At 49.5% G+C, this 12956-nt stretch overlaps 1 protein-coding gene across 1 annotated transcript; it reads right to left on the bottom strand.

Annotated features, from left to right (window-relative positions):
- Positions 1 to 10600: 10600 nt before the first annotated feature.
- LOC111256496 (cysteine-rich receptor-like protein kinase 40) lies at positions 10601 to 12455 on the bottom strand. Its single transcript, XM_022824712.1, has 4 exons — positions 11925 to 12455; positions 11583 to 11739; positions 11226 to 11484; positions 10601 to 11049 (listed from the first exon to the last, which is right to left on the bottom strand). Exons 2-4 carry the CDS (start codon positions 11736 to 11738, stop codon positions 10826 to 10828), a joined length of 639 nt encoding a protein of 212 aa, XP_022680447.1. The 5' UTR covers position 11739; positions 11925 to 12455; the 3' UTR covers positions 10601 to 10825.
- Positions 12456 to 12956: the final 501 nt, after the last annotated feature.

The following is a 12956-nucleotide window of genomic DNA, read 5'->3' as shown; positions in this document are numbered from 1 at the left end:
GGATGCGTCAATGATCTGCCACTTTCAGATGTCTCAAGAGCAGCCTCTAGCCTGATGTGTGCCATCTCTAGCCTCTCCAAGTTTCTGTTGGCATCTGATTCATCTATCTCCTCGTATTTTTTAACCAGACCAGATAGAACTTGGCTAACTGTCTCCTGGACAACAGCAGAACTGACAATATCCTCCATTAGGATTCAAGCTTCTTTATCTCTTCCCTGTCCAGGAAATAAACATATAACAATATAGTACATGACAGGGTTTTTTTTTTTGAACGAATGAGCACGAGATTGTGCCTATTTCATTGATAGAGAAGGTTTGTACATCCGGCTAGCCGGAAGGGGTACCCGTAACAAAAATGCAATTACTCGCGAGAAATGAAAAGTGCTAAATCTTTTGCTTCTGCTACTACCCATGCCCTGACTTCTTCCTTGATTTTTGCAAAAAGTGCAAGGGCCGACATTTCCTCTCAATTGAAGACCCGCCTGCTTCTTTCCTTCCAAACCTCCCACATAATGAGCAGGATAATGGAACCTTTCCTGAGAGGTTGTGTTTTGGTGGTCATGTTTGTCCACCAGTCTAGCACGTTGTCGCTTGGGCGCCAGGCTATGGGATGTGAGCTTGGTTGTGCTGTCCAATCCGCCACCAGTCCCCAAATCCTTTTGGTGAATCGGCATGCCCCAATGAGGTGATACACTGTCTCCATTTCACATTTGCACAGGGCGCTAGAAGGGGAATGTGGCCATCCCCTGTGCACTAGGCGATCAGCCATCCACACTCGATTTTGTAGTATTAGCCATGCGAAGAATTTGCATTTTGGCGGCACCTAGGATCGCCAAACTGCTTTGCTATGCGGTGCCTTTGTGGAGCCAAGGAATTGTGATTTATATGCCGAAGCCGTAGAGTACTTGCCGCTCGCAGTAAGTTTCCATCGTATTATGTCTTCCTGTTGTGGTTGCAGCTGCACCGCTGATATTAGCCTCCATAGTGTCGCAAATTCCTATAGATGCCATCCCGTGATGCCATCACGTATGTTAAGATCCGTGATCCAAGTGTTTCCCTGCAAGGCCTTTGTGACGCTTCTTTTTTTCTTCCTGGATATGGCAAAGACGTTAGGTGCGATATCCCTCGGTCTACAATCTTGCAACCAGCTCGATTGCCATTCCCCACCGTGATGGTCGTGCAGGCCGCGAATAAAAGTCTGTCATTGTGATCGCACGGCGTTTCCATTCCAACCCACACTTTCAGCGGCGATTCCCATTTATGCCATAGCCACCATAGTTTGAGCGCCCTTGCGAACTTTTGAAGATTTAATACCCCTAATCCTCCATTTTGTTTTGGCAGGCAGGTTCTTATCCAGTTTACCCTGCATTTTCCTCCAGTCGATTCTTTGTCGCTTGCCCACAGGAATCTTTTCCTTATTTTGTCTATGTCCTCAATTACTTGTTGCAGGACCTTGAGGACCTTCATTAGGTATAGCGGTTGCGCCATCAGAACCGCTTTGGTAAGGCAGGTTTGTCCCACTTGGTTGAGATTGCGCCCGTTCCATCCCGAGAGTTTACCTGTTGCCTTGTCAATTAAGAGTTGGAAATCGATCTTCTTTAGTCTTCGTATTGTAAGGGGTAGGCCTAGGTATCTTATCAGCAATCCTGTTTGAATTATTGGTAGCTCTGATAGAATTTGATCCATGTTGATGCAGTCACAGCTGGTAGGCACGACGCTTGTTTTTTGTAGATTTGTCCTCAAACCAGTTGCTTCGCCGAATAGACTTAAAAGTTGCATCCTGTTTTCCATGTCTGTAGTTGTCGGTTTTATGAAGACCACTGTGTTGTTAGCGTACATAGAGATTTGTGCGCGCGTGGCTCGCCCCCCTAGTTTGCTGAGTAGGCCCATGTTGGTCACTTTGCGTATTAGATGGTAAAGTGAGTCTATCACTAGAATGAAGAGGAGGGGGGAGAGTGGATCCCCTTGTCTTAGTCCACGACCGTGCATGATCGTATCCGATGGGGTGCCATTGAGCAGAATTTTTGAAGAGGAAGTCGTTACCATAACCGCGATCCAGTCACACCACCTGGGTGGAAAGCCTCTGTGTTGCAGCAGTGATAGTAGGTAATCTCACCGCATTGAATCAAAAACCTTTGAGATGTCCAGTTTCATTAGTAAGGCTGGTGTTCTATTTCTGCGGAATCGCCTAGCCATATTTCTAACGTACAGGAAGTTGTCATGGATACTTCTTCCTTTGATGAAAGCACTCTGGCACGATGAGATTAATGCGTCCATAAATGGTGCTATACGTAACACAAGGATTTTGCTTATAATCTTGGCGATGGCGTGTATCAGACTGATTGGCCTGTAATCTTAGATTGTTTCAGCGCCCTCCTTCTTGGGGATTAGTACTACATTAGCTATGTTGACGAGCTTCAAGTCCCTACAACGGATGTTGTGGAAGGAGTTGACTGCCGCTATGATGTCCCCTTTGATTATATGCTAGTAGGATTTGAAGAAGAGACCCATGAAACCGTCTGGTCCTGGCGCTTTGCTCTTTGGGAGTTCAACAATGGCGTGTGGTATTTCCTCTTCTGAGAAGGGGTTATCCAGCGCTTGTAGATCAACTGTTGGGAAGTCTATGATCTCCCAGTTGAGGTCTTTGGAGCGTCGCTGAGGCGGTTGCATCATGTTGTCGAAGTGATCTTGGATCACCATCTTTTTATCTTCGTGTGTTAGTGCCCAGCCCTGTTCCTTCTTTAGCCTCCGGATAAATTTTCTTCTTCTTCTGGCGTTTCCTTTTAAATGGAAGAACTTTGTGTTTGCGTCGCCCTCTCACAGGTAAGTGATTCTAGAACACTGTTTTTCCTTGCCTTTTCTATGGCCGCCCATCCTAATAGTCTCCTCTTTAACTTATGGCACAGGGAGTATTCTGTGTCGGATAGTTGTCTCATCTCTTCAGCATGTCTAGACGCAGGATAACTTCTTGGGCCATATGCAGCTTAAGTTTGCCGTTTGAGATGAGTGACTTGCTCCATGTTCGAAGTGTGTGAGCGGTGATATGCAGCTTGTGCCCTAGTATGTGGAAAGGCTCCGTGTGGCTTGTAAACTTTGACCACTCACATGTGACTACGTCATGAAAACCTGGAAGGCGTGTCCAGAAGATGTCGAATTTGAAAGGCATTGGGCGTCGAGGTCCGGATTGCTGCGCCAATAGTAGCGGACAGTGGTCGGAGTGTGAAGAGGAGAGCGCGTGCAGTACGTGGTCGTTGAAGTATAAATCCCAACTTTCGGTGCAAAACACCCAGTCCAGATGTATTAATGTCGGCTGGCGTCTAGAGTTACTCTAGTGAATTTTCTGTTCTGCAGGTGTATTTCTTTCAGGCCCTAGTAGTGCAGTGATGATCAAAAACTCCTCATCAAATGGTGATTAAGGTTTCTGTTATTTTTATCACTCAGCCTGTAGATGAGATTGAAATCCCCCAAGACAAGCCATCGCGTGTCATTGGCCGGTTTTATAGCACGTAGGTGTAGTAGGAAGGCGGGTTTACTATTTTGCTGTGACAGGCCATAAACTGTCGTTAATCTGAAGGTTGAAACACTGTGCTTGACCACCGTTGTGGCTGAGATGGAGAAGCTACCAATGTGGACATTCTGTATGTCGATTACATTATCGTCCTAGAGAATGAGGATCCCTCCCTTTGTGCCCATCGCAGGTTTGTAGACAAAATTGTTGAGGCGGTGTCTTCCCAAGAAGGTAGCTAGTGTTGCGTCTATATTTTGTAGCTTTGTTTCCTGTAGTTAGGCTATGTGACACGTTGTTGTCGCTAGTGTTTCGCGCACCGTCAGGCATCTAGCAGGGGCGTTTAGACTTCGCACATTCCAGCACATAATTTTGAAGTTACCTATCATCGCGATTCATTTTATTCGCTGATGGTGTTACGACATGCAGGTGGTGTATAGCAGTATACTGCTGTAGTCGTAGTCATTTTTGTCGCATGCAGTTCTTGCCATAATGGTTAGTGACGGTTTGACGAGCGGGTCGCCCAAAGGTCATGGCCAGCAGGGCACAGTTTACTTTGCAGGTTTCCCCGAAGGTCAATGCTAGCAGGGCTAGTGTGTCGTCCTCCCCCAAGGTTGCAGCCAGCAGGGTGAGGTAGTGGCGAGACAATACAGTTTTGTCGCTAAACAGGTGATGCCAGCAGTGTGAGGTAGTGGCGAGACATTACAGTTTTGTCGCTAAACAGGTGATACATCGCATGTAGGTGACACGCAGAAGTAGCTTGTGTAGTGGGTATCATCATGGCACATTGTTGTGCTCCTGCTGTAGGTCATCCACGGCATCGCCCACCATGCGTAGCACCGCGTCATTCATCTGTTCCGCCGCAGCAGCATCGAGGTCAAACAGAGCAGTCATGGCGCCTATAATGAACTCCAGGAGGGCTCCTTGGAACATGCTGATGAAGTCCTGCAGAATGCGCTTGATGGGAGTGATATCATAATCACCGATGCCAAGCTTCCTCCATAAGTTTCTCTGCGCTTGTTCGATTGCCGGCATCACCGGTTTCCTTGCCAAGCAAGCGCTTCGGCGAACCTCGTTCATGTCAAAAGTATGGTGCTGCCTCGCACATCGAGCTGGTTGTAGTTGCAGCGCCGGTGCTTCTATGTTGGTGAAGAGGTCGTTGACGGAGGGAGCTGGAGAGGAGTCACATTGCGGCGGGGCCGGCGTGCTGTCTGGAGGCGACTCGATGGCCTCCTCTGGCGCAGCAATGTTCACATCCCCTGGAGCTGGAGCCGCTGGAGAGCTGGGCCGTTCTGGAGCTGGAGCACAGTCCGGTGGAGAACTGGGCCAGCTAACAGGCCCAGTCGTGACGGTGGCCATTTCCCCTGGTGCATTGTTTAGGCCCAGGTAGTGGTGGCCCACTGGTGCTTGCGCACCTTCCCCCTGGGCCGCCTATCCCTGCTTGCTGACTGGCCTAGTTGGATCTTCTGCCTGGGCCGCCTGCTCCTGTTCACCGCTTGTGAGCCCAGGGGCCAGCACCAGAGGCCCCTCTGGCGCAGGAGTCAGGACGTGCGCCTGCTGAGACCGTCTGTTGCGCCTGGAGAGCCGGTCCAGAGGCCACCGCCGTAGACCCCGGGCACGCAGGATGAGCGCGTGGCAGTGCCTCCTGCCCCCGCTGCTCGTGGTGGCCTGTTGCGCGCGCCACATTGACGCATGCTCAAGCATTGTGGCAGGAGGCATCGGAAGCAGAGACAATTCCTCCGCGTCCAGATCCGTGGCCGCGGCCTCCGTCACAGAGAAGCTCAGATGTTCCAGGGCACGTTCCACCTCTGCTGCTGTTGGTGCCGTCACCGTGTTAATCCTGTCAAACACTCGGTTAATAGGGATTAGGAACTCACATGGTGCGCTTGGCACGGACTAGGCTACATTCCCGGGGAGATGTTCCCAGTTCGCTGGAACAGCGGAGCTGTTGATGCCAAGCCGGTCCGCGAGATGGTGCGCTTTGTCGATGTAGTCCGTGGCTCCCTGGAACAACATCTCCTTACCTGGCTGTCGACCATTGCCTGGAAGCTGTTCTTGAGCGCCGTAGCTTGGGTGTTGAAGAGGGCTTGCACTTGTGCACTCACTATGTTCGCGAAGGCAGCCAGGCTTGCCTTGAGAGGTGTTAGCTTTGGCCTAGTGGAGGGGGGGTGTTGCGGCCGGTGGTGCAGTGCTCCTCCGCTGGGCCCCCCTGAACTCGGCCTGCCAGCGCCTTGGCGAGCGCGTGCGCTCGCAGCGCACCGCGTCCTGGGCTCAATGGCCATGGAGCTTGACATTTCTTTCGCGTCCTCTTCCCGGGTGGTCGTAGCCATCGTCGTCGTCGTTGTGGCACGGCCAGCGGAAGGGTCTGTCATCACACGAGCCCTCCCCCCCGCCCCCCCCTCCCACCTGACTTCGTGCTTTCACCGGTCTTCGTCGTTCTCGCGCTTGCCATTCCTGTCATGTTTGCTGTCGCCGCGCTCCCGTGGCTCCTGCTCTAGCTGTGGCCGAGGAAGCCTTGTGGGGAACTTTGCACGAGTGTCCGAGGGAGCGCCGTTCGGCACCCTATAACGCCAGACGTAGCCCCGACGCACATGGTTGAAGTTGGTGGGGTTGTTCACAGCACTGACAAGGTCGCAAGCCGCCGTGGTGTAGTCCTCCATCACGCCCAGGTGCAAGAAGACCTTGTAGCGCACACCCTAATGCCAGAGGTCCGGCTGCGACGTGGAGATGGTGATCGATGAAGACTTGTCAAAAGGCCGGTGCATGAAAATGAGCCACACTCATTTGGGCATTTCGCTTGGGTTTGCCGTCCAAGCCCATAGGTCGATGTGCCTGTTGTCGGTGGGCTGAATGAGGTCGAAGTTGATGTACTGGAGGGCGCAGCGCGTGCTGATGATGCGCTCGACAATGTCCGGTGTGCACGTGTGTATCGGAATGCCGTCGAGGTAGAGCCGCACCAGGAAGAAGATGCACAAGCCTAGCACGTGGCTTAGGCTGCCCCAAGGCCTCAAGCATATGTCGATGCCTCAACCTTGGAAGTGTCCATGATTGCGCGCTTCAGCACAGTGGGCACTATTGATGAAGCGGATGAGGAATGGCTCCGGTTGATTCATGGTGACGATGACTTCACCCCTCTGGGGGCGCAGCTTGTCCAGAAGGAGGTCTTCAATGTCATTGGCACCGGCGCCGCGAGGGAAATGCAGGGCCCATGGGACCAGAGCTGTCCCCTCCTAGTCCCTGGCATCTCGCTCAAGGTCAAAGGAGTTGGGGACGATGATGGTCTCCTCGTCGGGGCGGGTGTTTGGGTCTCTAATCGCCATCCGTGGTGGTGGCAGGGGTAGCCTCAGAGGTGGTGATGGCAGTAGCGGTGGTGGACAAGAACGTGTAGTGGTTGGTACGTCATTGGTGGATGGGGATGGGTGGAGGTTGGGGGTGGGTGGCGTTGGTGGCGTGGCGGAAGGGGGCGAGCTGCGGCCGGTGGTGGGTTGCGCGGTGGCGGCGGCGGTGGCAGTAGGGAGCACTGTGGCAGTGCTTGAGCTATGTTACCTGTGGCAGATGGTGGTTGGGGATGAACGACGGCAGAGGAAGCAACGCACAGGGTCCCTGCAGGTGGCCGCGCGGTGGTCTTTGGCCAAACAGACGAAACACCGTTCGACAGTGGCTTAGGGGTGTTTGGGAGGAGGGGGCTAAATTCCCTAGGCTAAATCGCCAGACGAATCTATTAAGCCTAATTAGTCCATGATTTGACAATGTGGTGCTACAATAACCATTCACTAATGATTGATTAATTAGGCTTAATAGATTCATCTCGTGATTTAGCCTAGGGGTTCTGCAATTAGTTTTGTAATTAGTTTATGTTTAGTCCTCCTAATTAGTACCCGAACATCGGATGTGACAGGGCTAAAGTTTAGCCCCCTCCTCCCAAACACCCCCTTAGTTGAAGGCTTCAAGCGCAGCAGTTGTTGTGCGTTTTGACTGCTCACTGTATTGCCAGTCGCGTCTGCCGTCTCAACGGGCCTGGCGGAGCGGCATGGTGAGCTTTGAATGCCTTATGCGCCTCGTAGCTATCCTCCATTATTGGGTGGAGATGGGACGGCTTGGCTGGGGGGCCTAACGAGGAGCACTGGCGTGGTGCGGCCATGACTCCTTCTCCCCGAAGTCAGTGCGCCACGGCCTTGTCACCTCATCATCTTGAATGCGGCGTCCTTGGGGGCAAGAGAAGCGCTGGCTTTCGAACCGTTGGGCAGCATTCATTCCCCCAAGCTTTACTGCCTCCGCATAGGACATCCATCGATTCGCCATGACAGGGGGTGGATCTTGAGCCTCTGGTGCCGGATCCTCCACACGCACCACCGGATCCATCATCGGCGCCAGTAGATCTGGCGTCTCCGGCATGGAAACATCCTCCTCGCGGTGGGGATGTCCATGGCGCGGCGGCGGGAGGGGGGAGGGGGGGGGGGGACTCGCAGAAAAGCTACTCCCAGGTTGAGTTTGTGCTGTGTGGGGGAGGGGAGAGGTGGAGGTGGCGCGGCGGTGGTGGAGGACAGGGGTCGGGGTCAGGGCACATGGTGCTCTTGGTGCACATGACAGGTTTCAACATACTCCTCTTGGTGCTCTCATTCAAAAGTGGCTTCGCCCGAGCTGGAGTCGGAGCCCGAACCCGAGGAGGCGACGTGCAGCTGCGGGAGCAGGAGAGCATCTCCGCCGTGGGTCGTCGGTTTTCAGTAACCCACCTCCATTCCTTCCCCTATACTCGCACCTTCATTCCTACCCATGGGTTGCCCACGCAAGGTGTTCAACGCATTGCCAGTGTGTCCGTCCCCAGATGGGAGGGCAACAAGAAAGGCGATAGGACCACGCCGCTAGATCTCGTCAATGGCGACTGACGCTCGCGCCGAGACCTTCATCTCCAGTGCGGCGTGCTGGGATACATAGAGTATGGGCTTCTTTTGCAGAGTCCGAAGGGAATGAGGAGGCAACGGAAGCTATGGGGTTTGGGTCAGTAGAGGAGCAAGTTAAGAGCCTATCACCGGACCCGCTGCTAGGGCTATGGAAGGTAGGGACTGGTTCCCGGTTCTGGCCATTAGGAGATGTGGAGAGCTCCGGTGATGTGGAGGAATTTGAAAGCTCAGCTGAGTCTGCAGATGTGGAAGCTCCAGAGGTTGATGTGCGGCGAGGTGCATCCCTAGTGGATAGTGCAGCACATTCGAGCAGTGAAGGAGTGAATCAAGGAAGCAAACCATTAGCATCACAAAGATCCAACCCAGGGGTCAGTGGTAAAACATTGGTTACTAGGAAGAAGATAAAACCATGGAAAGGACCTTTGCCAAGGAGAACCTCCACCGAAATTATCACTAGGTGACATATGGGCGAGAGATGTCCGGGCAGCTGGTTTGCCGCAAGGGAGTATGCGCCTGGAGTCGTTTTTGGCCAGGGACGGTAAACTAGAAACCAAAGGCTGCTGCTAAATGTTAAATCATTTGAGAAAAAATGAAGAATTGTGCATCATGTTAAATTAATTGATTGACCTCTCACCAACTTGCCAACTGATTGAGAGATGATGGTGATCAAAGAGGAATTCACGGTCAGTTGCTGTACATACCGCGGTCAAATCACCGATGGTGAAGATGAAAAGATTGATTAAGAAGGAGATAGGTATAGCTCGAAGACTTTGAGAGTTTGGAGGAGCACTAGTCAAGTAAGCAGCAGGGTTTTGATGGTGAGGGGTTGGGAGAAACTGATCCCTATAACGGAAAATTTTCGGTGAAATTTCACAAATTTTGCACTTTTCCAAAGGGGAGTGAAAAAAATAATTTCTATCAAATAATTTTGAATATTTTGAATTAAAGTGAAATTATTTAGAAAGGAAAAGGTCCCATAACCACCTAGCACCTTGAAGGCTTGAAGCGAAAAAGTCTTAAGTGTTGCTTAGGAGAGGTCCCCTGTTCAGAAAACAAAGAACGATCATGAGATGCAGAGGTGATTAAATCATTTGAGAAAAAATGAATAATTGTGCATCATGTCAAATTAATTGATTGATCCCTCGCCGACCTACCAACTGAATGAGAGATGACAGCGATCAAGGAGGAATGCACGGCAGTTGCTGTACATACCACGGTCGTATCACCGATGGTGAGGATGAAAAGATTGATTCAGAAGGATATAGGTATAACTCGAAGACTTTAAGAGGTTGGAGGAGCACTAATGAAGTAACCAGCAGGCAGGTTTTGATGGTGAGGAGCACTAGTGAAGTAACCAGCAGGGTTTTGAGGGGTTGGTGAGGAGCACTAGTGAAGATTGATTAAAAAGTCATGGTCACTTGTCACTGGCAATTTCTAGTGGAATCAGTCCAATATACAGTTTCATAAATTTATTTTAATACCACGCTAGTCTGACCGATATTTCGTACTGACTCACTATGATTTTTCGTGTGTCCCATTTTCTCGATGAAGTTGGTTCACGGACTGGCATTCTCCGTAATTAGGATTCCAGCATCTGTAGCATCCTCTTCACTGCTCAGAAAAAGTACTAACCTATAACAGTATGAATGAGAAGATGGACTTTGGATCATGAGCAAAGATTAGCGGTCGTAAGAATGCACCCTTGATCGAATACGGTGAAAACTATGGATAGCTAATAACCTGTGTGGAGAGATATTATGGATTTTATAAAATTGTACGAGAATGTGGCCCAAGACATTGAGATAGCCATTAACATGGATGGGTCTGATGGTGAGGGATGCGAAGCAGTTGGTCTCTGCAATGGAAAAATGTTTGTCCAATGGAAATTTCTCGAAAGCCTTGGTCTTCGAAAGCAATTGTTTCTAGATTATTGTACCTGCTCTTACAAATTCATGCAGTAGAGAACGAGAGATGTGGAGAGTGATATGTGAAAGAGCGAATTAATGGGACAGTCACATTGTCATCTCAGATTCTGAGTTTATTTCACAAGCCTTTAATGGGCATGCAACTTCTAATCCAGGGGCAGGCGGGCAGCTAGGATAGAAAATTCAAACAATTCAACTCTATACAAAATTTTGAAATTATTAGCATAACAATAATGTATATATACTATAACAACTGAGGTTATCACTACGTTACCCTATCAACATTAGGCTCCTCCCTACTTCCGGTCACCATCTGTTTGATTATGACACCCAAACTGTAAATATCTGACATGAATGACATTCTCCCATTGAGTTTGTATTCTAGAGCACAATATTGTCTGCATAAAAGTAATATTATGCAACATGACAATGGAAATGTAAGTAACTAAATATTTGGTAAGGACAAATAATAATGTGTTGTCTTGATGCATTACTTACGGTGAATACATACGAACTTCACTCATAGTTTCTGATGTTTCCCCAGATCTTGATATGCCAAAATCTGTTATTTTTGGCACCCAATCATCATTTAATAGTATGTTGGCAGGTTTGAGATCCATATAAATAATACTCTTTTCCTTATGAAGATGATGCAAACCCTGACAAATCCCCTTAATAATTTGAAAACGAATATGCCATTCAAGTCCCCTTAATTCATCTACAGACGCAATCAAAGAAATAAGATTACAACCTAACTTTTTAAATCTCTAACTCAAATCTTTAAAGTTGATCAGTAACACGAATGTAATCAAAATCTATTTGCCAAGAGAGCTGGTATTTTTTTTCTTGGCGTGGTTGAGGTTTTGCAACAATATAATAAAAGTCTTTTCATACCGGTTACATGGTCCTCAAGACTTCCCTTGCTGATATACTCAAAACAGAGCAGCCTTTCCCGTTCATCGGCAAGAACATATTTTCTTGTCATTTGCACCGCTTCTTGTTCTGTATGAGAGCAGTACCCTATAAACCCAACTATATTTTGGTGCTTAACACTCATCATGGTTTTGACCTCCTGCTGAAACATCGTCTCATCCATCGCTTGGCTTTTGAAAAGCTTCTTCACAGCAACCATCTTGCCACTTGGGAGGATGCCCTGTTTAAAATATGTCGTGAGTGCAGCCATTAGTACTTGGATCAACATTAGATCTGCTGTGAGGAAATAAGGAGTGATGGATTTCAAATATATTTTACCTTGTAGACATGGCCACAGCCACCTTCGCCGATTTTTCGATTATCGGAGAAATTATCTGTGACGTGACTTAAAACTGGCAACTTCAATCTACCTGGCCTCTTGCTCCCATCTAGTACACGACCCAGGCTCTCAAGTCCACGAGCTAAATCACCCATTCTAAGTAAAAAAATGCAGTTTAAAATTAGAGGAAGGAAAGATTAATTTTCTCCCTGAACAGAGAACAATTGCTTTAACACAGATTCATAAAAGTAAGCTCAGGAGAAGAATGGAAGAGACTGTGATTTAAACTAGTAGGATATATATATTTGGAAATATATGAAGACGAGAATCCATGAACGCACCTGCAAGTTTAGAAGCTCAGATCAACTGAAAAACAACAAGATTCTCAAGCTGGGATAGACGGCCGGAGGGGGCACAGGGAAGCAGAAGCACTCTGTTTCGCATCGCCGGCACCGACGCGTCGACGTCGCCTTGCACTGGCAGTGCGCCAGGCGCGGCTGCAGGTGGCCGGCCGCCATGGCGTTCCGTCGCACGGTGCGTGTGCTCCGAGCAGCGCGCCGCACGCGGGAACGCGGCCGCCTCCACGTCGGACCTGGCACGGTGGTGAAGCGAGAAGTCGCCCGCGCGGTGGCTGCCTGCCTGCGACGAGGTGCGACGCGTTGCGGAGGAAGCTGACGTTGGAGCGCGGGGGCTTCAGGGTCGGACGGCATGGCGCTTTCTGGCTCTCCTCTGGTTCAGGGTGAATCATGTGAGGCTACTCCGGCATGGTGGCGTATCTGACCGATCAGCCATGGACACAGAGACGGGCTGAGAAATGAAGAGCCCCTTCAGGTTCAGGAGCTCCATGCTGCATGTTTCTTCTTCGGAGGGGCCTGGTGAGTTGGGCCATCGTCGCCGGGCGTGCCCATGCTGCGACGAGGTGCGACGCGATGCCCGGAGCGTGGCGACGTTGGGGGCACCGCCGCGAATGGCATGGTAGGTACCAAAAGTAACAGCTTGTTGAATTTCAGTTTTTTCCGGTGAGGTTGTGCTATGCTAAATCGAAATTTTGAACGGGGAGAAAAACAAAGACGCTTAATTACACAAGGATCTATCAAACGTGGCTTCACCATCATCCAGGATGGAAAAATAATCATGTGGGTGTCGAAACTTGCGAATGATCTTTCAGATTTCTTCCTAGCATATAATGATATGATTATTCTATCTAACTTGGAATATCTGATAGAAATTAAATCTCCACTAATATTATTATTGGTCAGAGAGAAGTCCATGAAGCAACTGAAAAAAGCATGAGATAATCTATAATTATTTTATCCTCTTTAATTTTAACCCGCTTATGTTACAAAATACTTATAGAAGTTTTGTCACAAGCC

Source organism: Setaria italica, chromosome II (assembly GCF_000263155.2).
Source record: "Setaria italica strain Yugu1 chromosome II, Setaria_italica_v2.0, whole genome shotgun sequence".
Classification (NCBI taxonomy): Eukaryota; Viridiplantae; Streptophyta; class Magnoliopsida; order Poales; family Poaceae; genus Setaria; species Setaria italica.
Note: the sequence above shows the minus strand (reverse complement) of the source record. Positions and strands in the feature narration are given on the sequence as shown.